This window comes from Hemitrygon akajei, chromosome 2 (genome assembly GCF_048418815.1).
Source record: "Hemitrygon akajei chromosome 2, sHemAka1.3, whole genome shotgun sequence".
NCBI lineage: Eukaryota > Metazoa > Chordata > Chondrichthyes > Myliobatiformes > Dasyatidae > Hemitrygon > Hemitrygon akajei.
Genome location: NC_133125.1, coordinates 67,129,248 through 67,147,857, shown reverse-complemented (window position 1 = coordinate 67,147,857; position 18,610 = coordinate 67,129,248). Strand labels below are relative to the sequence as shown.

Genomic DNA, 18,610 nt, shown 5'->3' with positions numbered 1-18,610 from the left:
CAAAGGCCTCCTAAACCAGAAGAAGAGGGCCTTTAAAGATGGTGATCGGTTGGAGCTTAAAAGAGTTCAGAAGGAACTCAGAGTACAGATAAGGGGGGCAAAGGAGCAGTATAGGAGGAAGCTAGAACAAAAGCTGCAGAAAAAAAGCATGAAGGAGGTGTGGGATGGGATGAAGATCATCACCGGATGCGGTGCAAAGCGGGGAGCGAACATAAGTGGAGATGTGGAGAAAGCGAACCAGCTGAACAACTTCTTCAACAGGTTCGACAGCTCAATCTCATCCTCACCGCAGAAATCCACACCAGGCTTACTTCCCTCACAGGAAAATAGCCACTCACAGGAGACCTTGCCCACGCCCAGGATTACGGCTGCACAGGTGGAAGGTCAACTGAGGAAGATCTGTACCAGCAAGGCGGCTGGACCGGATGGAGTTTCCCCACGATTACTGAGGGCCTGTGTGATTGAGCTGGGAGAACCACTACAGCGCATCTTCAACATGAGCCTGGAGCAGAGAAGAGTACCCAGACAGTGGAAAACATCCTGTATTGTCCCGGTACCGAAGAAACCACAACCAAAGGAGTTGAATGACTTCAGACCTGTTGCCTTGACGTCGCACGTGATGAAGACCATGGAGCGGCTGATAATACAGAATCTGAGGCCACAAACCAGGCACGCCCAGGATCCTCTTCAGTTTGCGTATAAGGAGAGGGTGGGAGTGGAGGATGCTATCACGTATTTGCTGCACAAATCACTCTCTCACCTAGATGGGGTCAGTTGTGCTGTGAGGATTACATTCCTTGACTTCTCTAGTGCCTTTAACACCATCCAGCCCAAGATCTTAAGGCACAAACTAACGGAGATGGGAGTAGACTCTCACATGGTGGATTGGATAGTGGACTACTTGACAGATAGACCTCAGTATGTGCGGTTGGGAGACTGTAGGTCTGACACGGTGGTCAGCAGCACAGGAGCGCCGCAGGGAACCGTACTCTCTCCGGTCCTGTTCACCCTGTACACATCAGACTTCCAATATAACTCGGAGTCCTGCCATGTGCAGAAGTTCGCTGATGACACGGCCATAGTGGGGTGTGTCAGGAATGGACAGGAGGAGGAGTATAGGAAACTGATACAGGACTTTGTGATATGGTGCAACTCAAACTACCTGCGTCTCAATATCACCAAGACCAAGGAGATGGTGGTGGACTTTAGGAGATCTAGGCCTCATATGGAGCCAGTGATCATTAATGGAGAATGTGTGGAGCAGGTTAAGACCTACAAGTATCTGGGAGTACAGTTAGACGAGAAGCTAGACTGGACTGCCAACACAGATGCCTTGTGCAGGAAGGCACAGAGTCGCCTGTACTTCCTTAGAAGGTTGGCGTCATTCAATGTCTGTAGTGAGATGCTGAAGATGTTCTATAGGTCAGTTGTGGAGAGCGCCCTCTTCTTTGTGGTGGCGTGTTGGGGAGGAAGCATTAAGAAGAGGGACGCCTCACGTCTTAATAAGCTGGTAAGGAAGGCGGGCTCTGTCGTGGGCAAAGTACTGGAGAGTTTAACATCGGTAGCTGAGCGAAGGGCACTGAGTAGGCTACGGTCAATTATGGATAACTCTGAACATCCTCTACATAGCACCATCCAGAGACAGAGAAGCAGTTTCAGCGACAGGTTGCTATCGATGCAATGCTCCTCAGACAGGATGAAGAGGTCAATACTCCCCAATGCCATTAGGCTTTACAATTCTACCGCCAGGACTTAAGAACTTTTTAAAAGCTATTATTAATGCTTTTTGAGATAGTGATTTAGATGCATATAATATTTTTTAACTGAGTTAAGTATTGTATGTAATTAGTTATGCTACAACAAGTGTATGGGACATTGGAAAAAAAGTTGAATTTCCCCATGGGGATGAATAAAGTATCTATCTATCTATCTATCTATCTAAGGTAAGGGGCCCAAACCTGCTCACAATACTCCAAGTGAGGTCTCAGCAGCGCTTTATCAGTTTTCAACATTACATCCTTGCTTTTATATTCTAGTCCTCTTGAAATGAATGCTAACTTCACATCTGCCTTCCTCACCACAGACTCAACCTGCAAATTAACCTTTAGGGCATGTATGTCAAACTCAAGGCCCACGGGCCAAATCTGGCCCACGGTGGAATTATCTTTGGCCTGTGAGATAATATCTAATTACTATTAAAGCTGGCCCCAGTAATCGAAGCGCCTATGGCGTATGATATGGCTAATGCTGAGTTTATTCAGGTACCAGGTTTTCAGGGTTTTTAGTGTTTATTCGGCAGTCTTCTTCATAAGAAACGGAATTTGTACAGTGAAACACTTTATAGTTATAGCAGAGACTGAGACACATGAGAGCAGGCTGAAAAAACGGAGGCAACGAAAGCTGCGTTCGCACGCGTCCGACTGATCCGGCCCGCATGAAGCTGCATTTTGCTCAATCCAGCCCGTGACCTAAAATGAGTTTGACACCTCTGCTTTAGGGAATCCTGCACAAGGTCCCTTTGCACCTCAGATTTTTGTATTTTCTCTCCATTTAGAAAACAGTCATCCCTTTAATTTCTTCCACCAAAGTGCATGACCATACTCTTCTTTAGCCTCTTTACTTTCTCAGAACTACCAGCTCCTCCACCTTTCTTATCATCTGCAAACTTTGCAACATAGCCATCAATTCCATCATCCAGGTTATTAATGTATAACATAAAAAGTATCAGTCCCAACACAGACCCCTGTGGGACACCACTAGTCACCAGCAGCCAATCAGAAAAGGCTCTGCTTATTCTGACTGTTTGCCTCCTGTCAATCAGCCACTGCTTTATCCATGCTAGAATCTTTCCTGTAATACCATGGGCTTGTAACTTGATGACCAGTGGCACCTTGTCAAAGGCCTTCTGAAAATCCAAGTACACAATATCAACCAATTCTCCTTTGTCTATCCTGCTTGTTATTTCTTCAAATAATTCTAACAGATTTGTCATGTAAGATTTTCCCTTGAGGAAACCATGCTGACTACGGCCTATTTTATCATGTCCTTTCAAGTACCCTTAATAATCGACTCTAACGTCTTCCCAACCACTGAGGTCAGACTGACTGGCCTATTGTTTCCTTTCTTCTGCCTCTCTCCCTTCTTGAAGAGTGGAGAGATATTTGCAATTTTCCAGTACTCTGGAATCTAGTGATTCTTGAAAGATCATTACTAATGCCTCTTTTATCTCTTCAGCCACCTGTTTCAGAAGCCTGCGGTGTACACCATCTGGTCCAGGTGACTTATCTACTTTCCGATCTTTTAGTTTCCCAAGAACCTTCTCTCTAGTTATGGTAACTTCACACACTTCATGACCCCTGACACCTGGAACTTCCACAATACTGCGTTAGTCTTCCACAGTGAAGACTGATGCAAAATATTTATTCAGTTTGTTCGCCATTTCCTTGTTCCCCCATTACTACCTCCCCAGCATCATTTTCCAGCGGTCCAATATCCACTCTAACATCTCTTTTACACTTTGTGTCTGAAGAAACTTTTAGTACCTTTTTAATATTATTGACTAGCTTACTTTCGTATTCCATCTATACCTTCTAAATGATTTTTATATTTGCCTTCTGTTGGTTTTTAAAAGCTTCCCAATCCTCTAGCTTCCCACTAATTTTTTCTCTATTATATCCCCTCATTTTGGCTTTTCTGTTGGCTTTGACTCATCTTGTTAGCCATGGTTGTGTCATCTTTCCTTTAGAATACCTCTTTGTCTTTGGAATGTATATATCCTGTGCCTTCCGAATTGCTTCCTGAAATTCCAGACATTGCTGCTCGGCTGTCATCCCTTGCCAGTGTTCTTTTCCAATGAATTCTGGCCAACTCCCCTCGAGCGAATTCAATTATATTATGATCAAGTGGCCCTAAGGGTTCTTTCACCTTAAGCTCTCTAATCAATTCTGTTTCATTGCACAACACCCAATCCAGAATAACTGATCCCCTAGTGGGCTCACTACGAGCTGCTCTAAAAAGCTCGTAGGCATTCTAGAACTTCACCCTCTTGGAATCCAGCACCAACCTGATTTTCCCAATCAATCTGCATTTTGAAATCCACCATGACTATTGTAACATTGCCCTTTTGGCATTCATCTTCTATCTCCAATTTAATTTGCAGGCAGCATTCTTACCACTGCTTGGAGATCTGTATACAACTCCCATCAGGGTCTTTTTACACTTACAGTTCCTTAGCTCTATCCACGATGATTCAACACCTGTTGACTGCATGTCACCTCTTTCTAATGATTTGATTTCATTTTTTACCAACAGAGGAATGCCGCCCTCTCTTCCATCCTGCCTATCCTTTTGATATGGTGCGTATCCTTGGACATTAAGCTCCCAGCTATAATCTTTCAACCATGATTCAGTGATGCCTACAACATCATACCTGTTAATCTGCAACTGTGCTGCAAGTTCACCTACCTTATACTGTATACTGCATGCATTCAAATACAACACCTTCAGTCCTGTATTCACCCTTTTAGATCTTGTCCATCTTTTACATTGCAATTCATCCTGTTAACTGCAATTTTGCCCCATCAACAGCCTCTCCTCACTACACATTGCCTCTGTCTGTAAACCAGCTGCCTCCTCTTCAGGCAACACACACAAAATGCTGGTGGAACGCAGCAGGCCAGGCAGCATCTATAGGAAGAAGTACAGTCGACGTTTCGGGCAGAGACCCTTCATCAGAACTAACTGAAAGAAGAGATAGTAAGAGATTTGAAAGTGGAAGGGGGAGGGGGAAATCTGAAATGTTAGGAGAAGACCGGAGGGGGTGGGATGAATCTAAGAGATGGCAAGTTGATTGGCAAAAGTGATACAGAGCTGGAGAAGGGAAAGAATCATGGGACAGGAGGCCTCAGGAGAAAGAAAGGGGGAGGGAAGCACCAGAGGGAGATGGAGAACAGGCAAGGAGTGATAGTGAGAGGAGCAGAGAGAGGAAAAAAGGGGGGGAATAAATAAATAAAGGATGGGGTAAGAAGGGGAGGAGGGGCATTAACGGAAGTTAGAGAAATCAATGTTCATGCCATCAGGTTGGAGGCTACCCAGCCAGTATATAAGGTGTTGTTCCTCCAACCTGAGTGTGGCTTCATCTTGACAATAGAGGCTATGGATGGACATATCAGAATGGGAATGGGACGTGGAATTAAAATGTGTGGCCACTGGGAGATACTGCTTTCTCTGGCGGACAGAGCGTAGGTGCTCAGCGAAACGGTCTCCCAGTCTGCGTTGGGTCTCACCAATATATAAAAAGGCCACACCGGGAGCACCGGACGCAGTATACCACACCAGCCGACTCACAGGTGAAGTGTCGCCTCACCTGGAAGGACTGTCTGGGGCCCTGAATGGTGGTGAGGGAGTAAGTGTAAGGGCAGGTGTAGCACTTACAAGGATAAGTGCCAGGATCTGCCTTTCCTACAATACTATTTGCATTGAAATACAGGCAGCTCAGAACACTAGTTGCTCCATGCTCAACCTTTTTGATTCTTAACTTTGTCTGAAGTCTTACCAAAATCTGCCTCCACAACCTCTTCACTAACTGTTCTGGCACTCTGGTTCCCATCTCCCTGCAACTCTAGTTTAAACCCCACCCACCCATGCAGCATTAACAACCCTTCCCATTAGGATACTAGTCCCCCTCCAGTTCAGGTGCAAATTGTCCTCACCTCCCCTGGAAGAGAGCCCAAAGATCCTAGAATCTTATGCTCTCCATCCTACACCAACTCCTTAGCCATGTAAGATCAGAGTTTGATTCCCACTACTGCCTGTTAGAAGTTTATATGCTCTCCCCATGACTGTGCGTGTGTTCTCTGGTTTCCTCCCACATTCCAAAGATGTACGGTTAGTGTTGGTGAGATATGGGCATTGGAAACATAACGACACTTGAGGGCTGCCCAGCACAATCCTCACCAATTTGATTTGATTCAAGCCACGCATTTCACTGTATGTTTCAATGTACATGTGACAAAAAAAGCTGATCTTTACCTTCTCTCTAGGTTTGAATGTCCAAGTGAGCTGCTCCCACTCCTATTTGTACATTTGCATGTGCAGTGTTCTTACAAGTACTAATAATTAAAATATTGTTATAAAGACCAATGTAATGAGTTAGATTTCACAGTTCGGTACTGATCAAGAGCTTTGCCAACCACCCATCATCACTGGTGGATATAGGTAATTGAGATTAGTTATCCAAATTTTAGATATGTCAATGATATTCCCAGTCAGATTATCGCCAGGATTTTTAATGTATTATTATCGTATGTGATCCACTCAGAGTTGGGTCATTTGCAATGCAAAAATAGTTGTTCCATCTTTAACTGTGGGTACTGTGCAATGTTCTATCATTTCATGTGCTGCATTCATCAGCATGAATCTTGTACTTCCATTCATCGTTACCATTACGTGCCAGGTCATATGACATAGGCAACCATGGTCTCATACTTGTATTATATTTGATTATCCACCCTAATTCCCATTTTCAATTTCCTGTGATCCTTCCCACAACTACTTGGAACAGAAGATTATTTTTTATTCTTGAATACTCCCAAACTTTCCTAATGGTAATCTAAATCTGAATGTGAAATTAAGTTATACTAAAACTCAATGCTAATAATTGTAATTATATTTTGCAGAAATGCTGGCCAAGAAACACTGCTATGCTGCTTTGGAAATGGTTCTAGAAACTGCATTGGTATTGACTTGAACAACATGATACTGAAGGTATTCAGAATACATAAACTGCAATTAACTGTGAGAGACCTGTACTCATGAATTTTCCCTCATACCATACTTTTCATTTGTTGTAAGGAGGATGCAAGATGATCAGCAAGCTACAAAGTCCTACTATTCTATGTTTTTTTCAAAGGTTTCTTAAGTATGTCTTAGCTTAATTAGTCACATGCCGACTTTTAAATTAATAGTTATGGGCTCATGACCACCATGGGACCTCTCATGTGGTTTAGGCTGTGCTTCAATCATTAAAGAATACTTCATTGTTTGTACTGCACTCTTTCAAATGAAGTCCATAAACAGGAATTTTACTTCTGTTTCCTCTGGTTATTAAAGATTCCAGGAAGAGGGGGAAGGAATTCTCTTGGTGTCTTGACAACATTTCACTGTCATCCATTAAGCCGCCTACCCACCCTTTACTGACAACATAGGATTTGATTACCTAAATCCACCTGGGATCTTGGTATATACAAATAGGTGCTATTTAAATTCCAGACATACAGTATATTATATATGGAAGTAACATGTAATGTTTCAACCTGATGTGGTGAATACCAGCATTTTACTGCAAAAAATACTTGTGCTATTTTCAAAGTGTGCAAAACAAAATATTTAAATAAATGATTTCTCCAATTTGAGAGAAAATGGTCAGCCCTAATTGCCTTTTAATTTCTGATTGGACTTTTATCGAAGAATATTTGTGAAATGCTGTGCAAATCTCAAAATAAATCTTTTAATGTTTCCATAATGCAGTGTGTACCACATTGCAAACCCATATTTACAATAGCCAGTTACTAAAGTTGGCCAAGAAACTATAGTACCTACTTATTTGAATTGACAAAACTTTCAAAGTTGCCTGATTTACCCCCAGAAGCACTATTATTTTGAGTGGAAACACATGTTTTCATCCCTTCTCTTCTCCTCCCCCACTTTTATGATCTGCCCATCATGTCCATCTGCTTCTCCACCTCCTTTCCTTCATTTCAAGTCCACTGTACTTTGCTTTCAGATTCCTCCTCCTTCAGTCTTCTGCACACATCATCCCACCCTGCCCTCCACTCACCCACCTTCTCCTTCACCTGGTCTCACCTGTCACCTCCCGTCTGCTCACATCATCTCCCCATCCTCCACTCACCCACCTTCTCCTTCACCTGGTCTCACCTATAACCTCCCAGATGCTCACATCATCCCCCATCCTCCACTCACCCACCTTCTCCTTCACCTGGTCTCACCTATCACCTCCCAGATGCTCACATCATCCCTCCCTGCCCTCCACTCACCCACCTTCTCCTTCACCTGGTCTCACCTATCACCTCCCGTCTGCTCACATCATCTCCCCATCCTCCACTCACCCACCTTCTCCTTCACCTGGTCTCACCTGTCACCTCCCAGATGCTCACATCATCCCCCATCCTCCACTCACCCACCTTCTCCTTCACCTGGTCTCACCTATCACCTCCCAGACGCTCACATCATCCCCCCTGACTCCCACTCAGCCACCTTCTTCACCTGGTCTCACCTATCACCTCCCAGATGCTCACATCATCCCACCAAATCCCAGTCACTCACACTTCTCCTTCACCTGGTCTCACCTATTACCTCCCAGATGCTCACATAATCCCACCCTGCCCTCCACTCACCCACCTTCTCCTTCACCTGGTCTCACCTATCACCTCCCAGATGCTCACATCATCCCCCATCCTCCACTCACCCACCTTCTCCTTCACCTGGTCTCACCTATCACCTCCCAGATGCTCACATCATCTCCCCATCCTCCACTCACCCACCTTCTCCTTCACCTGGTCTCACCTATCACCTCCCAGATGCTCACATCATCTCCCCATCCTCCACTCACCCACCTTCTCCTTCACCTGGTCTCACCTATCACCTCCCAGATGCTCACATCATCTCCCCATCCTCCACTCACCCACCTTCTCCTTCACCTGGTCTCACCTATCACCTCCCGTCTGCTCACATCATCTCCCCATCCTCCACTCACCCACCTTCTCCTTCACCTGGTCTCACCTATCACCTCCCGTCTGCTCACATCATCTCCCCATCCTCCACTCACCCACCTTCTCCTTCACCTGGTCTCACCTATCACCTCCCGTCTGCTCACATCATCTCCCCATCCTCCACTCACCCACCTTCTCCTTCACCTGGTCTCACCTATCACCTCCCAGATGCTCACATCATCCCACCCTGCCCTCCACTCACCCACCTTCTCCTTCACCTGGTCTCACCTATCACCTCCCAGATGCTCACATCATCCCACCCTGCCCTCCACTCACCCACCTTCTCCTTCACCTGGTCTCACCTATCACCTCCCAGATGCTCACATCATCTCCCCATCCTCCACTCACCCACCTTCTCCTTCACCTGGTCTCACCTATCACCTCCCAGATGCTCACATCATCCCACCCTGCCCTCCACTCACCCACCTTCTCCTTCACCTGGTCTCACCTATCACCTCCCAGATGCTCACATCATCCCTCCCTGCCCTCCACTCACCCACCTTCTCCTTCACCTGGTCTCACCTATCACCTCCCAGATGCTCACATCATCCCCCCTGACTCCCACTCACTCACCTTCTCCTTCACCTGGTCTCACCTATCACCTCCCAGATGCTCACATCATCCCCCATCCTCCACTCACCCACCTTCCCCTTCACCTGGTCTCACCTGTCACCTCCCAGATGCTCACATCATCCCCCATCCTCCACTCACCCACCTTCCCCTTCAGCTGGTCTCACCTATCACCTGCCAGTTGTGCTCCGCACCCAAACCCCCAGGTCCTATTCGGGCTTCTGCCACCTTCCTTTCCAGTGCTGATAAAGGGTTTGAGCTCCACTGTTGACTCTATTTCCCTCCATAGGTGCTGCCTGACTTGCCGAGCTCCTACAGCATTTTGTGTGTGTTGCATATGTTTTTAGTCACATTTTCCCTCTCTTCATTGTGAAGTACTGAAAGAGCTTTGATGTAGTAGTCTTTGTCTTCATTCCTTCTACAGTTTGAAATGCAGGCTTAGTATCCAAAGATAAATCCTCCAATATTTATTCTGCATGATGTTCCCCTATTTCTTACAAGCTTAGTTATTCATTAAGCTTTCTCAGACAGAAGCAAACCAAGAGGAAAGAATGTTTGAGGAGGCTGATACAATTTTTTAAGAAACAGTGCTGATATTTTAATTGTTTATTTTCTGTTTACCTTTATTACTGTAGTGACAGGGTTCATTGATGTAGTGTGTGTGGTATTTGCAAGTTCTCTTCCAAGCCATATCCTAAAGCAGTGTGGGTTGCCAGTTTAATTGACCGCTGTAAGAAGTGTGTCCGTCTTCAGTAGAATCTGAGGGAAGGTTGATGGAAATGAGTGGAAAATAGTTTGGGGTTAGTCTAGAGTTAAAGTACCTGGGTGTTTGATGGTTGACATGGCCCAAATGGGTCGTTCCTGCCTGCATGATTCCAAATAACAATGCACAGCGGATAGTGCTGCTGCCTCAGATCTCAGTGGCCTGGATTTGCTTCTGAACTCCACCTCTGTCTGTGAGAAGTTTGCACTTCCTACTTGTGGTCATGTAGGTTTTGCTTCAGATGCTCCTGTTTCCTCCATGCTGGTTGATTTCTGTAAATTATTGCAGGAATCCCGGAATCATTCATTTATGGATTCTGCACAAGCAACCACACAAGACCAAATGACTGGAATAAAAATGTGCTATAACATCACTATAATTGTAATTGTTTACTATTGGAAACTTGTAATCATACTACTGTAAGACGTAAGGACAATATTTTAACCAATGAGCCATCGTTAACACCACTCAAGGTGATTCCTTTGGATACTTTATTCGATTGGCTAAAAGTTGCCTTAACCTCTCATCGATACCCTCTGTCCACCAGCCTGTTCTTCCTTAAGTAGTTCCTCAGGGTTATGGATGATTTGCTCTCACGCTATTTCTATGGTGTTTAAAGATCCCAGTGCAGAATCTGCAAACACTGCCGCAATGTGTATGGTGAGGCAAAAACAGAAAATGCTGGAAATGCTCGGCCTGTTAGGCTGTAAAACGGAACCGATGTCTCCGGTCAGAGATCCTTCATCAGAGCTGATGAGGTGGTTGGTTGGAAAGTATGTATGCGGTGTATATCTTCTGCTACTTGAATTAGCCTGTCCATTGGCTCCTTAGGTTCCCAGTGTCATCTTGTCATTTTAAGCTGCTATCAGCCACTCAGTCCCACAGGTTGATGTTGGATTTTTGCCTGGTAATCTCTTAATGAACTCCAAGCCCATTGGAATCTTTTTGTTGAGTGTTGTCGACTCCTGACGACCCTATGGATAGTGTAGTTGCCCGTAGGGTTTTCCTGGCAAGATACAGGAGTAGATTACCAGGCCTTTCTTCCGCGCAGATACAGCTGCTGCCCAGATTGAAACTCAGCTGGATTTGAACTCAGAACCATCCACCTAGAAGACCAGTGCAGGTGCCACTACACCACCAATCAGCCCAGTTGAATGTTGGTCTAGAAGAAGGCCCTGACATTTGTTACCTTATCCTGCCATTACAGTGGGGGGGGGGGGGGGTGGATTTTGCAGAAACAGCTGTTGTAGTGCCTCCAATGCTTAGAGGTGTCTGCTATAAATGATCTAAGTGTCTGAAGTGTACAGTAGCACAAGGGTTACTGCTACGAGATAGATTATCAACTTAGTGCCACTTTAGGGATTTTAATCTTCAAACTGTTTGTCAGAAGGCTGAAAACTGTTGCATTTTTTGGTGGAGTAGGTGGTGAATGTCATGTTTGTCTGCCTTTGTAGTATCCAGTCTCTGCCAGCTGGGATCTCACTGAATAACAGAACAAGCTTGACTGGCTGAATTCACAGAAAGTAGGAGTTGGCCATTCAGTAAATGCTCTGTCTGGCCTTTTCCACATATCCCTTGAACTCTTTACGCATTAATACTAACTCCATTTTAAATGCATTTAATAATATGATATTTATCCACATAATCCTGTATCTGTCATTCCCACTCAATGATTCAATCTCTCCATATCAAAGCAAAAGCTCTCAGCATGAAGATGTTATTTTAATTCCTTCATCTAAATTGTTAATATATATATTGTGAATGGTTACAGTCTAAGTACAGAAACCTACAGTACCTCACTAGTCACTTGCTGCCCTCCTGTAAAGGATCAGTACATATTTTATTTGTTTCTGATCTGCCAATCAGTTCTTTATCCTTGTCAATATATTACCTCCAACTCCATATCCTTTAATATTGCACACTAACCTTTTATGTGAGGCCTTGTTGAGAGCCTCCTGAAAGTCCAAATATATCACTTTCACCCCCATTTGCTTTACTGACTGCATGTTCCAAAAATTCCAAGTATTTGATTTCTCTTTCATAAATCCATACTGAATTTAATTGTTCCCATCACTGTTTTACTGTTTGTTGTTATTATTAATAATATACAGAAACATTTTCCTAAGACCTGATTGAACTTACCTTTGTTTTCCCTCTCTTTTTTTTAAATATGAGGTTACATTTGCTACCCTATAATCCAGAAACTAAAGAATGTTTGATGCCCATAGATCCATTTCTTATTTTTAAAGCTACTGTCTGAAGTATTATGAGGTATAGAGCACCAGCCCCTGTGGATTTATCAATCTTCCCTAATAGCCTTCAGTTCCTTCCTCTCACTAGGCCCTGGGCTCCCCAGCATTTCTGGGTGGTTATATCTCTCCTTTCTGAAGAGAGACGCACTAGTGTTTGTTCAATTGGCCTGCCATTTCTGTCCCCAATTTCTCTGTCTTAATTAACCTTGATAACCATTCCTGGTCTGTGTGTTTTCAGTTTTATCGGGTCAATTTAAATGTCTCCTCCTTGCATCTTAATATTAGCTCTGATTTCCCTTGTTATCCATACCCTTCCTGTTTTATTTTTGTGCCAGACGGAAATGAATAATTATTGCCTTTCACTCAAGTGCTGCTTAAATGTTTGTCATTGCTGATCTACCTTCAATCACATGTGATATTCCCCAGTCTCTGTCTTAGCTAATTCTTTCTAGCTACCACTGTAGTTTCCTTTCTTTGGTTTTGAGGTTTTGGTCTCAGAATCATCCATGTGACTTTACATTTTAATGCAGAGTTCCACCACATTACGATTGCTCTGCCCCAAGGGGCCTCACATGATGAGGCTACTAACTCATTACACAGTACACAGTCCTAGATGGTCTTCTTTCTAGTTAGTTCCTCAATGTATTCATTCAGAATATCATGTACTATGCAGGCATTCTTCCTCAACACACACAGATGTTGGAGGAACTCAGCAAATCAGTCAGCATCAGTGGAAGGGAGAATAAGAGTATGGGGTGGAAGCTTACGAGTTGGCAGGTGATTCAAGGGTACGTGTTCCCTGGCCCCACCTTCTTATTCTGGCTACTGCTCCTTTCCTTTCCAGTCTTGTTGAAGGGCCTCAGCTTAAAAAGATGCTCCCTGACTTGCTGAGCTTCTGCAGTATTTTGTGTGTTACTCAAGATTTCCAGCATCTGCAGAATCTCTTGTGTTATGCAATCATGCTCCACAGTTTAATTGCTAATTTTAATGGTCAAATTATGGTAAATTTCTTTAGCCCTGTCTTATCCTTGTTTTCTAAACCTTAACTATGCTTCTTTCTTCCTTTTCATTGGGTGTTCCCCATCTCTTGTCAACCATGGTTCTATGTGCAAATTAGAGTCTGTCATTATCGCACTTGTGGCCTATGATGGTCCGTTGTATGATTCTCATTCCTGACAAACTCTTTTGTTTAATGCAAAAAAAATCAAATTGCTGGAGGAACCCTGCAAGTCAGGCAGCATCTGTGGAGGGAAATGGATAGCTGATATTTCTTTCATCTGGACTGAAAGATAGAGGCGAAATAACCATTGTAAACAGGTGAAGGCAAATTATAGGTGTACCCAGGTCAGGAAGGGCAATGGGTGGATTTAGGTCTGGGGGGACGATGGGTGGATCCAAGTCTGGAGGGGTAGGTGATGGCTGATGGAGGAGGGAGGAGTGAAAATAGCAGCAGAAGCTGGGAGGTGATAGTTAGAGACAACACAGATGGAATCTGAAAGAAAAGGAAAATAGAGCATGGAACAAATGAAAGCAAGTTGTTCAGGCAGATAGGAACAGTGAGGTAGGACCCAGTGGGAGAAGTTTATGGGCAGATGGAGGGATGAAAGAAACAGGTGGATGGGTGAGGTGGGTATAGCAGGAACTGAGTAGATCAGGCGGAGAGAGGGAAAAAGGGATAGAAGGAGAGCAGGTTACCTGAAATCAGGCAATTCAATGGTATGGGAAAGTATTTACTTGGAAGAGGGAGGCTTTTGATGCTACTAGGCAGAAACTTGGGAGCATAAATTGATTACAGAGGTACTTGGGGAAATGCAAGTGCTCTCTGAATTACGGAAATGTGGAGGTTGTTCAGGAACACTGCATGGGGTTCTAGATGGGTTTGTCTCCTTGAGACAGAAAAAGAATGCTGGGTGAAGGAACCATGGTTGACAAGAGATGGGGAACACCCAATGAAAAGGAAGAAAGAAGCATAGTTAAGGTTTAGAAAACAAGGATAAGACAGGGCTAAAGAAATTTACACGATTGCCAGGTAGCAGCTTAAGAATGCACTTAACTGAACTAGAGGGGTGCATGAGAAGGCCTTGGTGAATAGGATTAAGGAAGTGGGGTCTATGAGGATGACTAGAGTGAGGATCAGACCGATCACGGAGAAAAATGTACAAGGATATTGCCAGAACTTGAAGAGGAAAGTTTGAGTAGGTTAGGACTTTATTCCTTGGTGTGTTGGAGAATGATGGGGAGATCTTATTGAAATGTACACAATTATGAGGGGTATAGATAGGTTAAGTACTTGCATGCTTTTTCCTCTGAATTAAAATTAGACATCATAAGCTTAAGCTCGTCATCTGACACGTTGCGAGTGTGGAAAGAGCTGCCAGCTGATAGATGTGGGTTCCATTGCAATGTTTAAGAGAAGTTTTGATAGGTACATGGATGAGAATGGTACAGAGGACTATGGTCGGTATGGGTAGATTGTCTTAAGCAGAAAACCATATCAGCATGGATTAGATAGGGCAACGGGCCTCTTTTTGTGCTGTAGTGCTCTGACTATATGAGAACAATGCTTTTAATATTAATTTAATATTTGTTGTCAGAACATAGTCTTTATTGTGCATTTATTTTCTATTCCTTCTTTCCCTGGGTACAACTGTATGGGCACAAAAGGGCTGTTGTCTGCCCATAGACCAGACCTATATGAACAATAAATTTCTTTCCCTAATGGTTAACTATGAACCATAGGGGTGATTTTTATGACCAAACCAAACAGTAATAGGCTGTAGGTCAAAATCTAATAACTGCAACCATTTTAAGATAATTTAGTGTCTGCTTTTTATCCAAGAAATGACAACTAATGTATAAGAGCTGCAGGTGCTATGGCATTGATACATAAACATCCATCAACCATAACACATAGAGTCAAAATTGTTTAAATGGACTATGATTGAAGAGGGATTTTTCAGTACTTGAGTACAGTGCATGGTTGTGTTGAGAAGAAGGGAGGGTGGGTGGAATAGATTGGTGAAGGCAGAGTAGGAATAGGAATTAGCGATGAGGGAATGGGTATGTCATAGATAGGATACAGTCAAGGGTACAAGATACTAGAAAAGTTGAAATGGAATGAACAGCAATCAAATCTAGATCTAAGACAACAGGGTAGAGAAACTAGAAATTTTATCTTGCAGACATACATCAGCTTTGAATATAAATGACAATAAACAAGGTCCTCTTGCTGCTCTAGGTTCAGGAGCTGTTATTACCCCTCAACCATCAGGCTGTTGAAGCAGGGGACTTACTTCATACAATCTCACTCGTCCATTCACTGAACTGTTCCCACATTCTGTTTCCACTTCCTCATCTCATGTTCTTGATGCTTACTGTTGGAGGCAGTCTTTCATTGATTCTATTGTGTTTCTTGGATTTTACTGTGAATGCCTGCAAGAAAATTAAGTTTGGGATTGTATATGGCGACATATATGTACTTTGATAATAAATTTACTTTGAACTATGGAGTGCATTTACCTTTATGTGGATTGAAAAACAGGTTGAATGTCTAGGATCCAACCCTGTACATTTCATTTTAAGTTGTAACACACACAAAATGCTGGAGAAACTCAACAGATCAGGCAGCATCTATGGAGAGAAGTAGAGTCAATATCTGTGGCTGAAAACCTTCATTAGACTGGAAAGGAAAGGCAAAGAAGCCAGAATAACGAGGAGGGGAAGGAAGGGGAATGAGTACAAGCTGGCAGATGACAGGTGAAACCAGGTGAGGGGGAAGTAGGTGGGTGCGTGAGGGAATTAAGTGAGAAGCTGGGAGGTGGTAGGTGGAAAAGGTAAAGGGTGAAGAAGAAGGCATCTGATAAGAGACAGAAGTGGATCATGGGAGACGGGAGAGGAGGAGGAGCACCACGTGGAGGTGGTAGGCAGCTGGGAAGAGAAGTGGTAAGAGGGGAGCCAGAATGGGGACTCGAAAAAGAGGAGGGAAAGGTGGGAGCGATTGCTAAATGTTGGAGAAATTGATGTTCATACCGTCAGGTTGGAGGCTACCCAGATGTAATATGAGATGTTGCTCCTCTGACCTGAGAGTGGCCTCATTGTGACAGTAGAGGAGCCCATGGACTGAGAGGTTGGATTGGAAATTAATGGGCCTTAGGGAAATCCTGCTTGTTGCAGATGGAGCAAAGATGCTCGACAAAACGGTCCCACAATCTACATTGGGTCTCACCAGTGGATACAGAAGATGACCCAGCCAAACTTGCGGGTGAACTGTTGCCTCACCTGGAAGGAGTGTTTGGGGCCCTGAATGGTGGTGAAGGAGGAGGTGAATGACAGGTGTAACATTTCTTCCAGTTGCGGGGATAAGTGCCTGGAGGGAAATCAGTGGGGAGGGACAAATGGACAGGGGTATCATGGAGAGGGTGATTCCTGGATAGAGTGGGATGAGATAAAGATGTGTTTGGTGGTGGGATCCTGTTGAAGATGGCGGGAGTTACAGAAAAATAATGTGTTGGATGTGGAAACTAATGGGGTGGTGGGTAAAGACAAGAGGAGCTCTATCCCTGTTAAGTGGGGTGAGAGTGGATGCCTGGGAAAAAGAGTAGATGAGGGTGAGGGCAGCATCAATGGCGAAGGAAGGGAAGCACTTTTTTTTTAAAGCATCATGACATCTCTGATGATTTCTGGAAAAGAAAGCCACATCCTTGGAACAGATGCAACAGAGATGGGCAAATTTTAAAAATGAAATGACACCCTTTTACATTCTTTTACAAGTGACAGGGTGGGAAGAAGTATGGTCAAGAAGTTTAAGTTGTAATATTTTTTGTTCTGAATTTCTGAAGTTCTTTGTTTCTTTTTGAAGACAGCTGTTGGATACTTGCTAAATAATTACTACTGGGAAATGGATCCCCCGACTCAATCACTGCATTACAAATGGCTCCCTGTCACCCGGCCCTGCGAAGACCTCAAAATGAAGTTCACACTGTGTTCCTGTAAAAGTCAGTGCTCTTCTTCAACTCCTGAATGTTCAGCACATCAAAGATCTGTGTGATCATTGCACTCCAGCAGTCAACCATTGACAAGAGATGAAACTGAGTTGTACTTCAGGGAGATTTTTTTTATCGTTGTTCTCGTATTGTCTAAATCTGTGTAACACTTTTCTTCAAAACTGTTGAAAGAAAGACTAAGGAATTTAACCACTGTCTTAACGATATTTTCACAGTATACTTAATATAACAGTTTTGTAGCACTTAATTTCAATGTAAATTGTGAATGATTCAAAGCACTTGATTTTTTAAGCTGAACATATATCTGTGTGCATTTTACCAACTATCAGATGAAACTTAAAAGTAAATCCTCTGTAGAATACAGAGTATTTTGGATTAGATTGTACACTGGTTTTTAAAGATCCAGGTGCACTGGAACTGTTGAATTCAATAAACCTTCCACATAAACCTACTCCATGACAATCTAACCCTTCCTTCCTTCACAGACCATAACATTCCTTTTTTAATCAATATGTCTCATCCAATGCAGCCAAGGCAGTTGCCAGACGTAACGATTCTTCGTGCCACTGGATCCTGACTTCTGAGGCCGAGAGAGTGGGATCGTCTCTGTGCAAGGCTTTTCCACTTTAATATCTTTCATGCATTGGTTACATTGTGCAAAGTTTGGCTGGTAGCGCAGTGAGATCAGCGCCAGGCTCGAAAACAGAGGTTCCCAAGTTCGATCCAGTGACAGGCCGCCCCCGAGCGCGCTCTCCATCCGTGCCAGGTTGACGTCGAGCTTGCAACTCAGCCTCATAAAAAAACACTGCCACCTTGCACAATGTAGTCTTCCTCAGACCCCGAGGGACAACCATTATTTATTATTATTAATAGCTCCCCTAAACTTTCCTCCACTCAACTTCAACAGATGACCTCTGGTATTATCCATTGCCGCCCTGGGAAAATGATGCTGGCTGTCCACTCTAATGATACTTCCCATAATCTTATACACCACTATTAAGTCACCCTTCACCCTCCTTTGCTCTAAAGAGAAAAGCCCTGGCTTGCTTACGCTTTCCTTATAATACAAGCTCTAATCCAGGCAGCATTCTGGTAAATCTCCACTGCACCCACTCTAAAGCTTCCACATCCTTCCTATAATGAGGTGGCCAGAACTGAACTCAATTCTCCAAGTGTGATCTAACCAGGATTTTATAAAGCCGCAAGATTACCTTGAACTCAGTCACCTGACTG

The 18,610-nt window shown here is 43.8% G+C and overlaps 1 protein-coding gene across 6 annotated transcripts in view; it reads left to right on the top strand.

Moving 5' to 3' along the window:
- Positions 1 to 17,828, top strand: part of LOC140713808 (uncharacterized) — a 142,288-nt gene extending 124,460 nt beyond the window's left edge. For 5 of the 6 annotated variants that reach the window (XM_073024371.1, XM_073024362.1, XM_073024379.1 and 2 more), the window contains exons 11-12: positions 6,678 to 6,765; positions 17,233 to 17,828. In XM_073024371.1, coding sequence (XP_072880472.1) covers positions 6,678 to 6,765; positions 17,233 to 17,421 — 277 coding nt within the window. In that variant the 3' untranslated portion in view covers positions 17,422 to 17,828. The remainder of the gene's footprint in view (positions 1 to 6,677; positions 6,766 to 17,232) is intronic. The other variant, XM_073024391.1, reaches the window with a different exon arrangement.
- Positions 17,829 to 18,610: the final 782 nt, after the last annotated feature.